Source organism: Ursus maritimus, unplaced genomic scaffold, assembly GCF_017311325.1.
Source record: "Ursus maritimus isolate PB19 unplaced genomic scaffold, ASM1731132v1 scaffold_16, whole genome shotgun sequence".
NCBI classification, from domain to species: Eukaryota; Metazoa; Chordata; class Mammalia; order Carnivora; family Ursidae; genus Ursus; species Ursus maritimus.
This window is the reverse complement of record NW_024424008.1, coordinates 12,239,927-12,256,718: the sequence shown is the minus strand read 5'-3', so window position 1 is coordinate 12,256,718 and position 16,792 is coordinate 12,239,927. Positions and strand designations below refer to the sequence as shown.

General features: G+C 40.3%; 2 protein-coding genes across 3 annotated transcripts in view; one reads left to right on the top strand and one right to left on the bottom strand.

Annotated features, from left to right (window-relative positions):
* The window catches only part of AAMDC (adipogenesis associated Mth938 domain containing), a 37,963-nt gene extending 29,004 nt beyond the window's left edge, over positions 1 to 8,959 (bottom strand). The window contains exon 1 of the mRNA XM_008707381.2: positions 8,815 to 8,959. The gene's annotated coding sequence lies outside the window, so the exon portion shown is untranslated. The remainder of the gene's footprint in view (positions 1 to 8,814) is intronic.
* Positions 8,960 to 9,095: 136 nt separating this feature from the next.
* Positions 9,096 to 16,792, top strand: part of RSF1 (remodeling and spacing factor 1) — a 144,578-nt gene continuing 136,881 nt past the window's right edge. For both annotated transcript variants that reach the window (XM_040630901.1, XM_008707444.2), the window contains exon 1: positions 9,096 to 9,568. In XM_040630901.1, coding sequence (XP_040486835.1) covers positions 9,379 to 9,568 — 190 coding nt within the window. In that variant the 5' untranslated portion in view covers positions 9,096 to 9,378. The remainder of the gene's footprint in view (positions 9,569 to 16,792) is intronic.

Genomic DNA, 16,792 nt, shown 5'->3' with positions numbered 1-16,792 from the left:
TTTTAAAAATATGAAGTAACTTTTGAAAAGTGGTGTAAGAGAAGTATAATGAGTTGTTATGAATGTTGAGAAAGATTTCTGTGTTAGTCTTCTAAAGCTTCCATAACAAAATATGGCAGACTGAGTGGCTTAAAAAAACCCCAGAAATGTTCTCACAGTCTCGTGGCTGGAAGTCCAAGATCAAGGTGCCAGCAGGATGTGTGGTGAGACCTCTCTTCCTGGCTTGCAGATGGATTCCTCCTTCCTTTTTTTGTTTTTCCTTTTTCCTTTTTTTCCCCCATATGGCCTTTATTCTGTGTATTAGCACTCTTGGTGCCTTTCTTAGCCTTCTGTTGGGGGAGGGACAAAGGGGGTTCACATTCCTAATTCAATCTTTTTACTAGTTATAATTCCACTCAGATTTTCTTGAGTTTCAATAGTTTTTGTTGTTTTAGGAATTTGTTCATTTCCTTTAGATTATCTAATTTGTAGGCATACAGTTATTTATGCTGTTCCTTTTTAATCATTTTAAAATTACTATAGATAGTGATGTCCCCTTGTTCATTTCAGATTTTAGTTACTTGACTTTTCTATTTTCATTTTGGCTAGTCTAGCTAAAGATGTGCCAATTTTGTGGTTATTTTCAAAGAATTTTCAAATCAATTTTTTGATTTGTTGCTTTTCTCTATTTTTCTGTTCTCTATTTCATTAATATCTATGCTAATCTTTATTATTTCCTTCCTTCTATTTATTTTGTGTTTAGTTTTTATTTTTTCTCCAGTTTTTAAAAAAAGATTTTATTGGGCGCCTGGGTGGCACAGCGGTTAAGCATCTGCCTTCGGCTCAGGGCGTGATCCCGGCATTCTGGGATCAAGTCCCACATCGGGCTCCTCCGCTATGAGCCTGCTTCTTCCTCTCCCACTCCCCCTGCTTGTGTTCCCTCTCTCGCTGGCTGTCTCTCTGTCACATAAATAAATAAAATCTTTAAAAAAAAAAAAAGATTTTATTTATTTGAGAGAGAGACAGTGGGCGAGAACACGAGCAGAGGGGAGAGGGAGAGGCAGGCTTTCCGCTGAGCAGGAAGCCCGATGTGGGGCTCGATCACAGGACCCTGAGATCACAACCCGAGCCGAAGGCAGATACTTAACTGACTGAGCTACCCAGGTGCCACACTTTTTTTCAGTTTTTTAAATTGGAAAGTTAGATTATTGATTTGAAATAATCTTTTTTAATACAAGTATTTACATACAGCTGTATATTTCTCTTTAAGGATTGCTTTAGGTGCATCCCTTAAGTTTCAATATTTTATGTTTTCATTTTTATCTATCTAAAAGTATTTTCTCATTTTCCTTGAGATTTCTTCTTTGAACCATTGATTATTTGGGTGTGTGTCACTTACAATATCCACATATAAATGAATTTTCCAAATTTTCTTGTTTTTGAATCTGGTCTAACTCCATGTTTGGAGAACATATTTGGCATAATTTCAACACTTTAAAATTTGTTGAGACTTCTTTTTTATGCCCTAGCACATGGTTAATCTTGGAGAACTTTCCATGTGCTCTTGAGAAAAATGTGTGTTTATATTGTCATGCAGTGTCCGTAGATGTTTGTTAGGTCTAGTTATTTTATAGTATTGTTCAAGCCTATCTTTTTCCTAGTTTTCCTCGATGACCATTACTGAAAGCAGAGTATTGAATTCTCCAAGCAGTATTGTTGAATTCTCTATTTCTCTTTCCAATTCTGTCAGTTTTTGCTTCATGTATATTAGGCCTCTTGATGCACTGACTCCTTGTGTTTTGTTTTTTTTTAAGATTTTATTTATTTATTTGAGAATGAGAGAGAGTGAGAGAGAGCACAAGTGGGGAGAAGAGGGAGAAGCAGGCTCCCTGCTGTGGGGCTCAATTCCAGGACCCTGAGATCATGATCAGAGCTGAAGGCAGCCACTTAACAGACTGAGCCACCCAGGCACACTCTCCTTGTGGTTTTGATAAACCTTTAGTTTTAAGAATGAAGCACTCATCTATGGAACATAAGAAGTAGGAAGATCGGTAGGAGAAGAAAGGGATAAAGAAGGGGGGGGTAATCAGAAGGGGGAATGAAGCATGAGAGACTATGGACTCTGAGAAATAAACTGAGGGCTTCAGAGGGGAGGGGGTGGGGGAATGGGATAGGCTGGTGATGGGTAGTAAGGAGGGCACGTATTGCGTGGTGCACTGGGTGTTATACGCAACTAATGAATCATGGAACTTTACATCAAAAACCAGGGATGTACTGTATGGTGACTAACATAATATAATAAAAAATATTATTATTAAAAAAAAAAGAATGAAGCACTGACCTTTGTATCTCTACTTGTAGGAGTAAAGCATTGACCTAGGCTAATGCATTGAGTACATTCTACTTTCACTTTCTACACTGGTTATGCTGGCTGAATGGTTGACTATGTGAGCTGAGATGTACCAATCAGCATCAGTTTGGGGACTTTTCTGGCGAAATTCTGAGATACTGAGGCTAGGATGGATAGAATATAGAAGAGTACCTTAAAACTACCAGTACCAGAAGGGAAATCCGTCTGAAAATTCAGCCCATGCATAGGAAAACAACACAGAGACATACTAAGAGAGTTACCACCTGATCAGACCATACCTCAAGCATGAGCTAACACTGGTCTTTTCAATTACATAAGGTAATAAATTTCCTTTATTGTTTAAGTCTGTTTGTCTTTTACTTGCAACTTAAAGATTTTGACACAACTTATCTTAATGATTTACCAGCTATCCAAATGTCATCCTTTTTTTAAAGATTTTATTTATTTATTTGAGAGAGAGAGAGCAAGCAAGAGAGTGAGCACGAGGGGAAGGTATGGGAACGGCAGAGGGAGAGGGAGAAGCAGCTCTCCGCCAGCAGGCAGGCTGACGTAGGGCTCATACCAGGACTCTAGGATCATGCCCTGAACCTAAGGCAGACGCTTAATCGACTGAGCCACCCAGGCGCCCCCCCCAATGTCATCTCAATAGTATTGAAGAAATACTTTTGCAACCTAGTTCTGCTTGGCACTTGGAGAATTGATGTTTCCGACATATCATAAAATTTTACTAAACGAAAAATATACAATAACTACTGTAGTCATGCTTAGATGTCATCTAGGAGTATGGAGTTAAAACAGAAATTTTACCCAATAATATCTGTTTCCTTTGTCATAATGAAGTGATAAAGATCTCATTTGTTCATTCATCCAGACATTCATTCATTCATTTTCCTCCACACGTAAAGCTAAGGGAATGTGTTTCAAACTCTTTGTCTAAACCACAGCAACAAATACATTTTATATCATAACACACACACATGCAAACATACTTATTTCGTATGTGTTTCTTACAATATACTTATCATACTTATCCTTATTTTATGTGATACACTATTTTCTGTTCTGTTTTTTTAGCACCCCCTTTTTTTAGTACTGTTCTATTTTTATTTTTTCATTTTTAATATGATTTTGGTCTTGATCCACCAAATTGATTTTAAAATCAACTAAAGGGCCTTGACGGACAGTTTTAAAAAATTACTGTAGGCTAAGGCTATATTCAAAATAAATAATGAGGGCAGCATGTGCACTGGCCACATCAAAATGGGAGTGGAATGCTGGAATAGGGTCTGCTGTGTCTGTATTGAATGTTCAATTGCTGGGAGTTGTTAGAAAGAGAGTGGGGCAGCCAGTGTGCCAGGGATTACTTAGGAGGCTCACTCAGGGCCGGGGTTCTTCTGCAATTAGCAGGTGAGTACAGTATCTTAATATCTTAACAGCCACTATAACCTTTTTAGTCTACATTAGTGAATATTATTAGTCTTTGCTTACAAGATACCAAACTGCATAATGCAATCCCTGCCCTCAATTATCTAATGGTAAAGTTAAAACATGTAAACACATAGCAACAATATGAGGTGTAATACATTTTAATATCAGCAGTTTCCTAAATTTTTTTAGTAAAAAATCTTTATTCCACCAGAGAAATTAGTCTCAGCCATTCTTTTAAGAGAATAGACTAATGCATAACTCTTAAAAAAAAGATGGTAAGGCACTTCTAAAAGTGCTTTCTTCAATGACTAGAATTCTGCTGCAACACAGAATTTGATTATCATTAGGAAAAGAAAAAAAAGGCTGGTTTAAATCTTGTTTTTATTACAACTTCTCTTTCTTTTTGTATATTTTCTTATTAAACTATCTTGAACACAGATTCCTATTTCTGTTGACACTTAATAACTTTTTCTCTACATATAACATATATACACACACATCTAGATGTATTAACTGTTTAAAAAGTGAACTCTAGGGGCGCCTGGGTGGCTCAGTTGGTTGAGTGTCTTGACTTTGGATTTCGGCTCAGGTCAAGATCTCAGGGTCCTGAGATGGATCCCCACATTGTGGGCTCTCTGCTCAGCCGGGAGTCTGCTTCTCTCCTTTTCTCTCTCCCTCTACCCCTCCCCCTGTGCACATATGTGCTCTTTCTCTCTCAAATAATAAATCTGAAAAAAAAAAGTGAACTTTAAACAAACCGATGTAAATTCGCTCATGACTGATTAGGAATTCCCCAAATTGGCTACACAACTAAATCTAATTCACCTCAATATACATTTACCAGGCTTACAGTATCTGTTAAAAAATATGTGTAACAAATGCAAAGATTGTATGTTGTGGAGACAAATACATATTAGTTATTCTGTTGCAAGGCAAACTTATCAATGCAATTTGGGATAATTGAGGGATAAACCATTAAATTTTAAAATTGAAGCACAGTTACATTCTGCTAATTGCACAGATATTGTTTAGAATTCAACGAGTTTTATAAATGGGGGCACCTGGGTGGCTCAGTGGGTTAAGCGTCTGCCCTCAGCTCAGGTGGTGATCCTGGGGTCCTGGGACAGAGCCCCATATCAGGCTCTCTGCTACGCGGGGTGCCTGCTTCTCCCTCTCCCTCTGCCTGCCCCTCCCCCTGCTTGTACTCTCTCTCTCTCTGTCAAATAAATAAAATCTTAAAAAAAAAAAGATTTTGACAAATGTATAAACTTGCCAGTCAAGATATGGAAAGTATCCAGAAACTTGCCTTGTGTACGTTTCTAGTCACTCTCTTTCAACGCTCAAAAGAAACTGCTAATTTGATTTCTATTCCCCTAGATTAGACAATCATGTTGCTGGAATTGTATAGTACCTGTTTTTTGTGTCTGTCTTCTTTCACTCAGCAGGTTTTGAGATTCACTCATGTTGTAGTACCAAGTGTATATTAGTATGAATACTAGTCTGTTACAAGAATCAATCACAATTTATTCATCCATTCTTCCGTTGATGAACATTTGGGTTGTTTCAGATTTTTTAGTATTTTGAATAAACTAACCATTAATTTTCAATGAGCAAGTTTTCTCTTTTCCCTAATAGGATGCAAAATATGAACCATCTTAATAAATCTCTTAATCATAAACAAAGTTAGACTGAGTGTAGGTAATTTAATGCTTGTTCGAAGGCTTCTTCATGGCAGTAGCAATAAATTAATTACAGATTTTTTTAAAGGCTACTCTATCTTTATATTCTGGTCTGATGTATATAACTCAGTCAATTAACTACCTAAACTGGGATTAGACTCTTGTAACCCACAACTTCTCTGGGTCCAGAAAGGCAAAAAGAGATGGTGTCGTTAAGAATGTTTATTTTCTTTTCAAAAACAGACTTAGTGAAGGTATGAGCTAAATCTTTTTCTTATCTTTTGGGTGGATATAACTTTCTGATGCCCAAGGACTTTGTTCCCATGCCAGTCTGGATTAGAAAAGGGAGAAACTCTAACCTTATTTATCAGTTTCTCTTTGAGTAACAGTGTGAGGATTGAGAAAAGAAAACTATAGTATAAGGCTTTCTTTTAGTATGTTATTTTACAACCTATGGACGAGTAGGAGGTGAGGAGCCGGAAGAGCTAAAGTGAAGACCTAGAAAGGAATGGGTGGAGGTAAGGGTTACAAAATGATATAATTAAAACTTCATTTGGTCGAAAGGTCTTTCTATAAAAGTTCCTTCACAAGGTCCTTTCTCTGCTTCATAAAGATGTAATTTTATTTAATACTGTGTATCTGCTCTTTATTTAAGTTCAATTAAATACGATTTTATCAAGATTTTTTGTATCTTTCTGCAAAACTGTGGTTAACAATGTGTTCTAGGTCAGATTTTTCTTAAACTGGGGTCTTCAAGTCCCCAGGTCTAGAGATACATACTTGGCAGTCTAATAGTTCTACCAATGTTTTAATTTAGACTTGTGTTTAAGCAGTATTGCTTAAAACAGTATTTTAGTACACATTAAATGAAAACTTCTCTTTTGCTATAAGTCACAACCATAGACATTTTCCTAATGTAAGACTTTACTTTTTTTGTTTTACTTTTTTTATTGTGGTAAAATATATATAAAATAGAATTTACTTTTTTTTAAAAAAGATTTTATTTAATTATTTGAGAGAGAGAGAGAGAGAAAGAGACAGAGAGCACAAGAAGGGGGAGAGGCAGGCAGAGGGAGAAGCAGGCTCCCCGCTGAGCAAGGAGCCTGATGTGGGACTGAATCCCAGGACCCTGGGATCATGACCTGAGCTGAAGGCAGACGCTTCACCAACTGAGCCACCCAGGCTTCCCTAAAATTTACTCTTTTAACCATTTTTAAGTGTATAGTTCAGTGGCGTGAAGTACATTCACATTGTTATGTTGACTTTAATTTCTCACAGCAGTATTTCTTAAAATGAAATTTTCAAGAGTATTTGAGAAATTTCAAAAAAACACACTTTTTTCCCTTTAAAAAGAGTTTGTGGGGCACCTGCATGGCTCGGTTAATTAAGCGCCTGCCTTTGGCTCAGGTCATGATCTCTGGGTCCGGGGATCCAGCCCCTTGTCTGACTCCCTGCTCAGGAGGGAATCTGCTTCTCCCTCTCCCTCTGTCACTCCACCTGCTTGTGCTCTCCCTGTCAAATAAAATCTTTAAAAAAATTAAAAAAAAAATAAAAAGAGTTTGTATATTACTCAGGATTAGGAGTCAGTATTCTAGGTTATAAATTCTACTTACAATATGGATTTTTTTCTCTTTTTTAAAATTTCTATTTTTGAGAGAGAGAGGGAGAGCATGCCTGAGCAGGGAGGGGCAGAGGGAGAACGAGCAAGAGAATCTTAAGCAGGTTCTAGACTCATTGCAGAGCCCAAAGCGGGGTTCAATTCCAACGACCCTGAAATCAAGAGTTGGAGACTTAACTGACTGAGCCACTTAGGCACCCCTAGATTTTTTTCTCTCTTGATAAAAAAGAATATTTTCTCTTTAGCTAATGAGAATGATATAGACCATTACGTTTTTTTCATAGAAATACAGAACAAAATTCAATTAATTGTAAGCATTTTCTCTGTTCCCAATATATTTGCCTATACTGTATATTTTACCTTCCTTTAATCATAAAATTTCCAATTTTACATGGGTTATATTATACCTTGTTTCAAATTCATTTTAGTAGGTACTATGTAAGTTTTAACATTTTTAAAAAAGATTTTATTTATTTGACAGAGAAAGAGGAAGAGAGAGAGCACACAAGTAGGGGGGAGGAGGAGAGGGAAAGGGAAAAGCAGACTGCCATCTGAGCAGGGAGCCAGATGAGAGGGCTCTATTCCAGGACCCCGAGATCATGATCTGAGCCCAAGGCAGGCACTTAACCAACTGAGCCACTCAGGCATCCCCTAACACTTTTTTTTTTTACTTTTTTTTTTTTTTTTTTGAAGTAGGCTTCAAGACCACCATGGAGCCCAATGCCAGGCTTGAACTCAGGACCCTGACATCAAGACTTGAGCTGATAATCAAGAGTGAGATGCGGAACTGACTGAACCACCCAGACACCTCAGTACTATGTAAGTTTAAGCTCGCTGAAAATTCTGGCTCAAAGTAGTAGGCTATATAAATTACAGCTGAATTCATCTAGATTTTACAAATTCCTTTGTTAAGTAATAGCAACTAACGTTTTAAAAATCATTACAATGAATGTGCCTGGGCATCGTGCTGATGAATTTACTGTGACTAGCTAGTAAAACCCTATTATGTAAGTATTATTATCATCTCCCTTTCACAGAGGTTCAAAGAACTGAAGGATCTTCTACAATGACCTGAAGCACTTTTGTTAGGACCCAAGTATGGCTGACTTCCAAAGCTCAGGCTTCTAATGTAATGCACCTTGCATCCCAAGTTGCACATTATACTTTGCATGATTGATGGTTTTCTGAGATTCTTTGTGGGGGAATGTTCACTGCTGTCCTGTCAGTTCTCTTAGTGGAGTCCTAGCCCACCCTCTGACCCTGGTCCCCCTGTAAAGTCTCGTCCCATCAGATCCTCGTGCCTCAAAAGTCCATTCCCCTCACATCCTGTCAACCACAGCAGGGCCTTGTCCCCTCATACCTTGGTCTGCCTGAAGAGCTGGTCCCTTCAGACCTTGACCTTCTACCAGGCCCCAATTCCTCAGACAGGTGTTACGAGCATAGACGTTCCCTCAGGCTCTCGCCCCCCCAGAGCCCTCAGACCCTGTTTTCCAGCACAGCTGCGATTCTTGTACCCCAGTAGACAGCAATATCCCTCAGTAAAGCTTCGTAGGCACTTACCCTTACAAAGGTCCCATCCCAACCTCTAATTAAGGGCACTCCTCTACCTTTCCCCTTCCCAAACTTCTCCCACAATCGTGCTTTTTTTTCTATTCTCCCGTTTTTGCTTCTTAACACGCTCCCCAACCCCCCACCATCTGGTGGCCGGTTTCAGTTCCCGGAATCCCCCCAAAACTCACCCAACGTCCTCTCAGTAGAGCTGCGATCCCAAACGGCTCCGCGCTTTACCTCTCACCTCGGTTCTTTCGGGCCCTCTCTGCCTGGCGCTCCCCCCACTCGCCCCGCCCCGAAAGCCCCTTTCAGCCAGTCGTCGCCCGAAACTCCTCCCCCTCCAAGGCTATTGGCCACCTCTCCTGAAAAGTCCCGCCTCTTCAGCGTCCAGTCCTCCTCCCTGCCCCGCTTCCCTTGTTTTCATTCCCCCTGTCACACGAGGCTGTGGCAAACCCAAGGTGGGAGGGGCGAAGTAGACGGAGGGAAGGGGGGACTGAGGGAAGGAGGGGCGGAAAGAGGGCGGAAAGTGAAAGGCATAGAGCGCCTCTCTTTCCCCCGTCTGACTCAGTTCTCGACTGCTCCGAGCAGCCGTTGTATTGTGGGATCGCGGCGCGGTGCCGGAGACGCTCGGATCCACAGGGGCGCCCACTCACTAGCGCCTCCTGTTGTTCGTAAGGCTGCCCTGCCATTCCTCGGCACCCAACTCCCTCCACTCCCCCCCCATCGCCTCCTCCTCCATCCTCCAGTTCAAAATGGCGGCGGCGGCGGCAGCAGCGGCGGCCGCGATGGCTCCTCCGGGCTGCCCGGGTTCGTGCCCCAACTTCGCCGTAGTGTGCTCTTTCTTGGAGCGCTACGGGCCGCTGCTCGACCTTCCTGAGTTGCCGTTTCCCGAGCTGGAGCGGGTGCTGCAGGCGCCGCCGCCGGACGTCGGCAGTGGAGAAGGTAAGAGAGGGGCCCGAACGCCCGGCGGGAAGCGGCCCTGGCACGCTCCTTCTCTCAGCTCTTTACGGACATCCCGGGCCTCCGCGGCTCTGCCCTTCCCCTGGGGCGCAGCTCCGCCCGGCCCGGCTTCTCCGCCCAGCCCCCAGGGTCTTGGGCAGTGGGGAGGCGGGGCAGAGACCCCCTAGGGCCACTGGGCCTGGCGCGGAGCAGAGGTGGGGGGGCGTCGCGGGCTAGGTGTGGGCTGGGGACGTGGAGTGGTCATTGTGCTGGTCCGCGGCCCCTGGGACTGTTCCCCGGCGGCAGGGGCCGGTCCTCCACCCCTTCTCCCCCTGGGTGGCGGGGGAAGGGGAGCGCAGGTTCCGGCCAGCTTTGCGCTTTTCTCCTCCTCCTCTCCCTTGCTTCTTCCCCTCCTCCCACCATCCTCCCCACCATCTCGGGGGAGGCTGGGCTCATCTTCTCGGGGCGCCCCTTTCTCTCCTTCCACCTGGGTGGGCGGGGGCCAGCGGACACTTCAGCTCTCCCTCCCTCTAGTGGGAACTCCCCCGGGAGAGTCGCTCGCGTCTCTCTTCCCTTCCCCTCGAGGGCAGATTTAACCCCCAAAACTCCTTTCTCAGAGTAGGGAGGTTTGCTCCTCCCCCATGGGAGGGGGTCCTCCTCCGTTCTCGCTTTGGGGGTCGAAGTCGGTTCAGCTTCTCCACTTTGGAGGGTAGAGGGTTAATTTTTCCTCCCCCCCCATAGTTTTCCTCCTCCCTCTCCCCACCTCCCCCCAAATAATAGAAAAGCATCTCCCCACTTTTCTAATCCCTTCCCCCTTCATCTTGGCAGCAGAGCATAGGGGAAGAAGTCGCCCTCCCATTTGCAGGGTGGGGTGGGGTGGTTAGTATGTAGGCTGGAGGAGGGGCTCAGACGGAGGGGGAAACAGTTGAAGAAGGTGCTTGTTGCTCATGTTTCTCTCTCTGGTGCTGCTGGTCTATTATTGGTGTTCGCAAGTGGTGCTCCTTCCACATAAGGCCACCGCGCGGGTGCAGGGCGCATGCTCTGCCCGGCCCCATTGAAACTTCCTGCTGCTGCTGCTGCTGCCGCTGCCGCTGCCGCTGCTGGTTCTTTCGCTGGAGCATCTCAGCGCTATGCCTGCTGCCTCCAGCCCTTACACTGATCGCGTACACTCACCCCTTATTTGTTCCGGATCCATGTCTCTCCTTGCCTGGCATATTTCTTCCCTTTGAGGAGGTTTTTGGGGGTTTTTTTTGTTTTGTTTTGTTTTTCTGTGTTCTGAGCCTTGCCTTTATCTGGGAACAGCTCTTGGCTGGAGAAGAGACGTTTTTCCAAATAGATTTTTTTTTTCTTTTTTTGTGGTCCGTGTTAGGTTGCTAAAGTGGACTGGGTATTGTATAAGACAGATAGCTGTTTCCTTTCTAAGGAAACAAGGTTGCTCTTCAGTTCTCCATGGAAATGAAAAAGTTTGTTAACAGAATGTATTTACATTGCTAGGAAGGGTGCAGGTACGAAGTTTTTCAAAATATTAGCTGTACAGAAAATGATGTGGCTACCAAAAACTCAGGTTAATATAGCAGTTATGTATAGGCCTTATCTCTTATCAGTAGTCCAAATCTCTACCCTTAAACTGTGGCATATGACAGGGTAGGTTTTTAAAAAATTATTTATTTATTTATTTGAGAGAGAGTGAGAGCGCACAGGCAAGGGGGAATGGCAGAGGGAGAGGGAGAAGCAGGCTCCCTGATGAGCAGGAAGCTTGACAAGGGGCTGCATGCCAGGACCCTGGGATCATGACCCGAGCCAAAGGCAGACCCTTAACTGAGCCAACCGGTGCCCCTAAAAGGGTAGTTTTTTAAATGTAGTATAAAATAGGAGTGATAAGTTTACATTATATAAAGACTTCCTGCAGAATTTCTTTAAAAGTTAAGCTTCCCAGTATAGTTATTTTATTACCAAATTGGATTTACATTCAAGTTTTAGAGAAGTAGTCACTGTGAAGTAGAATGGCTTAGTAACTTGCTTTTAGGATACGTTTGGAAGTGAGAGTAATAAACGTATCTGAGAGAAATTTGGGAATGTGGGGAAAAGGATTGCTGGCAAATTGTTTTTGGAATTTGCTTGGACCAAATTGAAAGGCAGGCATAGACCTGTGATGGCATTGTATTGTGGGTGGTATACAAGTGTTTTTGCCTTCCATTCCTTTTAAGTATTTTAACCACTGCATTTGGCTTGTTATAGAAGAAAAAATAGTAGAGACAGTTTAATAGTTCAGGTTACCTTTCCATCTAGAGTTGAACAATGGGCCACCAGCTAAGTGAAAAATGAGAAATACTCTGGGCTGAGAGATTATACCAGTGGGCTCAACCACTGTATTACCTTTGGTATAGTTGAATCTATAATAATAGATCTTGTCATAATGTGATCTAAGAATAATTATTAATTAATGTTATATAGTTCAAGATACTTGGCAAATGAAAAGTCTCTGCAGGTGAAATGCCATTACTGTGCAGGGAGAAGACTTTCAGTCCTTTGATGATGGTTAACCTACTTGTAACAGTTGGATTAAACAACAGTGATTCAACTAACAAGATTTGTACTGAGTCTTTTTGGAAAGAAGTTGTGTACTAGAAAGAGTTAAAAGATACTGCTTTTAGCACAGAACAGTAATATATAAGTTGTAGGGCAAATCACTTAATTTCTATAGAACTCATCTCCTAAGTAAGTAGAGATAATATCCGAGGATCAGATATTTCAAAAATCCTTTCATAAACCAAGCACTTGCAGTATTCTTGTATTATAAATTTTATTAAAGATGTTTGTAAGATAGGAGATACACAAGTGCATTTGGAATTAAAATATTAAATTTTTAGCATGTTGTGAGACTAGGGATATGAGTATAGATATAATATTGAACTATTATGCTCTTTGGGAGAAGTGTTTGTTATAATCAATTGAGTTTTGCTCTATGTAAGCTTGTATTTTTAAAAGGCATTCTTAGTGCTGCTTAAAGAATCCTAGTATATAAAACTTTTGGTTTTTCCTAGTGTGATTGTCCATTAAAAGGTGCTTTTGCAAGTGTATTCTTCTGAGTTACCAGTTTAAAACCTTTTACCTAGTCATTTTTTGTCATAGGTATAGCAACATCATGGCATCCTTTGGAGGAGACTGTAGGTCTCTATATTGTCATTGTTGAAGCACTTTATGATCTTTTCCCTAAAAATTTGTTCGTAAGTGTTTATTTGACGTTGTGGCGTTAGCTTAGAATGCTTATTTGGCTTAAGTGTGAATGATAAAATAATAACAAGCATTTATTGAGCATTTACTGTGTACAGGCATCTCATTCCTCATAACTGTTCTTTGAGGTTTGGCAGGCATAGAAACTAAGGTTTAAGAGGTTGATTCAGGTGCCCAGTGCCCAAGATTATATAGTTATTAGTAGAATCTGATTTTTTAAAAGATTTATTTATTTATTTTAGAGGGGGAGGGGAGAGAGTGCATGTGCTCACTTGTGTGTGGTGGGGAGGGATAGAGGGAGAGGGAGAAAGAGAATCTCAAGCAGACTTCCTGGTGAGCTTGGAGCCTAACTTGGACCTCCATCCCAGGACCCTGAGATCATGACCTGCGTCAAAATCAAGAGTCAGACGCTTAACCAGCTGAGCCACCCAACACCCTTAGAATATGATTTCTAACCTAGGTCTTGTCTGAAAAATTATTTCTAGGGGCCATGTTTCCTACACTACACTAAGATACCCCATTGTATTGTCACTAACTTACAGAGGTGCTGTGTGGTTGTTTAAATTTTCAGTACTTGACAACTGTTGGTTGCCAGGTAAACTACCAGCTTCACATAGTTACTGATTTGAACATTAGATTGTGCTACATTCCTTTGGATGATGTGTCTTTGTGAAGTTGGGTTTTTGGGGGTTGCTGTGACAAAATGCAAATACTGCATGAAAATCAGTGAGAAATAGGAAATAAGAATAGCAGTATCCAATTTGATTCCAAGGTTTGAGAAGTTGTGGAGTGCCTAATAATATGCATTCTGTAAGTAAGTGATTATTTAAGAATGAAGTAAAAACTTTTTTTTTTTCAGCTAAGGTAGATTAGTTTTTCAAATTGCTGCTAACAACTTGATAAGTGGAACTGTTAGTATTTCTTGGCCTAGTGCTATTGTGAAAGAATTACTGGAATACTGAGGGTGTTAGGTACTTAGAAAGCTTGGGAACTTTTGCTCTAGAGATTATCATTGAGTTTTGTTGCTGGAAAGAAGGGAGTACTGTGTCCATTCTGACTTTAGTTTGCAGGGAAGAAAACCAAGGTGCAGAGATTGATTTCAAGTGTATGTAGCTAACCATTGGTGCTATTCGGACCATTCTTTTCAGAGTCCACCTGTGTGCTGAAACTATCAGGAAAAAAATTTAGATTTCTTGATATAAGTTAGAATAGGAAAAGGGTGTGCCAACTGAAGGTGCTTTTTTTTTTTTAATTTTATTTATTTATTTGTCAGAGAGAGAGAGAGAGAGAGAGAACACAAGAGGGGGGAGGGCAAAGGGAAAAGCAGGCTCCCTGCTGAGCAAGGAGCCTGATATGGGACTTGATCCCAGGATCTTGGGATGATGACCTGAGCTGAAGCAGACACTTAACCAGCTGAGCCACCCAGGCGTCCCTGAGGTGTTTTTTTTGTTTTGTTTTGTTTGCTTTTAATTTTTATTTATTTATTTTAAGTAATCTCTACACCCACGGTGGAGCTGGAGCTCACAACCCAAGACCAAGAGTTGCATGCTCCACTAACTGAGCCAACCAGGTGCCCCTGAAGGTGTTGTTTGATCCCTAGTCCCTCATGGTCTACTTTTGCCCTCTTCATTCTGTGCTCTGTATGGACTTCTCCAGCTTCCTCCTGAGTGAAAGTGGATGATTGGGACGTATGGATACAAGTAAAAATGGACATTGACACTTTGGGATTACTAACAGCCAAGGCTCCCAGGGGTCTTTGCTCTCCTTCAGAGGACATTCTTTTTCAAGTGTTGAAAATGCACTTTTTCATTCTTGAAAGGTAGCCTTTGTATAGGTATGGGTTGAAAAGTTACTTATATCTAATAACGGTCTATTAAGGTATGTGTGGATAATGTGTTATGATTCCCCTAGTTGGTACTATGGTTGACTTGAGTTATTTGTATGGTATTAAATAAGTTGAATCATTCGTTTTTGGTGTGATTTTTTTTTTTTTAAGATTTTATTTTACTAGTGCACTTCTAGTTCCTGTTTGTTTTTTGCACTTCTAAATGATTCAACATACAGCTCTTACAGTCAAATGTCAAGTACAAAAGAATGTACCTTTTATGTATAACTGGAGTTATGACTGGGACTCCTACTAGTGCTAATTGAATGGTGTTCGAATTGTTTTTAGGTGAATTCTGCAAAGTGGAAAGATGACTTTACTGTAACTGGAGCCCCTATCTATTGTTTTAAGCAAAAGATCTTACTTACCAGATGCACATGCCAAGAGTTTCATGGATCTACAGTGGTAGACCATTAATGGTAGCATTGGTTGAAAATGCCCAGTTTTGGTTCTTCTACTTTTGAATAAAGAAATATTCTTTAGACATTTTTTAGAAGGAAAGAGAGATGTATTCTCCATTGTTTTTGGTGTATCACAGAACTGAGGTATCCGAAAGTTGTGGAGGTTTGGTGGCATTGTCCCAGGACAGGATTTTTCTGGCTAAATTGGGCTTGAAACTGATTTGCTTACTTTTTAATTGCTAAGAAGTTTCCCTTGAAATGTATCTGTGTTTCAAAATCTCTGCTTGAAAGGTAAACATTTATTAGCTACTTCATTTTCTTAATATGTGTAGTGATTATCTACTGTGTGCTAAGTACAGTAAACATTGTGGGGATTATTTTTTAAAAACACATTACACATTAAACGCGGACTTTCTTTTAAGAATTTTCTGATCTAATAAGAAGTAGCTAAGTTGACCTTAACTTAAAATCACGATTCAAAGGCTAATTTTTTTCCTCTGAGATTTTATCAAGTGCAGTAATAGTCTGTGAATTCTAGTCTGTAAATGAATAGGCTAAAAATATCTCTATGACAATTTTATGGTGAGATGTACAAGCACATGCAGTGTGGAAAAGTAAGAACAGTTCAGACCCAAAGTACATTTTAACCTGACTCATATATTCAAGGACGATATTTATGTGTGTTCCTGGATTTAAGAAAATTTCTTTGGTTCTTCCTGATGAATATAATCTTAATATATTATGCCTTAGTGTTTTTTGTTTTGTTTTAGTTCTTTTTATGGTAATCCCATTATAAAGAGTATCAGGGTATGTTTTCTATTTTTGAGTGTGTGTGTTAGAATTCTTATAGTACCAGATATTGCTTGGAAGAGTAATCTGGGGCTTCATTTAAAATTTATTCTTACAACAAATGGTAATTGATTACTACCTACTATGTGCCAGGGGATACATTAATGAAAAAGATAAGATCTTCCCTCTAAACTTGCCATAGTTTACTGGCAAAGATAGATAATGAAGCAATAAGTTGGGTTTTAAAAAAAGTTATGTGGACAAGTAACATGTGCACTTTGTAATGATGTATATTTTAGTGAACTTTGTTTTATAATTTGTTTAGCTTTCTGTTTATTCTGTCTGTGCCCTTTCCCCTGCATTTGTACATGTTTATCTTAATCATATTCTGAATGATAGGATTGTAGGTTTTTCTTTTTTCTTTTTCACATTTCATTTCTTGTACTAATTATGTACTTATTTGGTAATAACCATATATATATCTATATACATATATATTTTTTTAAAGTAGTCTTCTATCAAAAAGTGAAATGGGTGAAGCTTCAGATTTCCCGTTATAAAGTAAGTCATGGAGATATAATGTACAGTATGATGCCTACATTTAATAATGTTTTGTATATTAGCAAGTTGCTAAGAGAGTAGATCATAAAAGTTCTCATCAAAAGAAAAAAATTTGTAACTGTGTGGTGATGAATGTTAACTAGGCTTGTTGTAATGATCATTTTGCAGTATATACAAATATTGAATCATGTTGTACACCTGAAACTAATATGATATTTTATGTCAACTATATCTTTTTTGAAAAGTTCAAAAAAAGTCTTCCGAGGCTTTTTATAAAAGGAAAATTGAGTTGCTTCTTTTATATACTTTTAATTCTGAATTACCTCTCACATTGACTATTACCATTATCCACTCAAG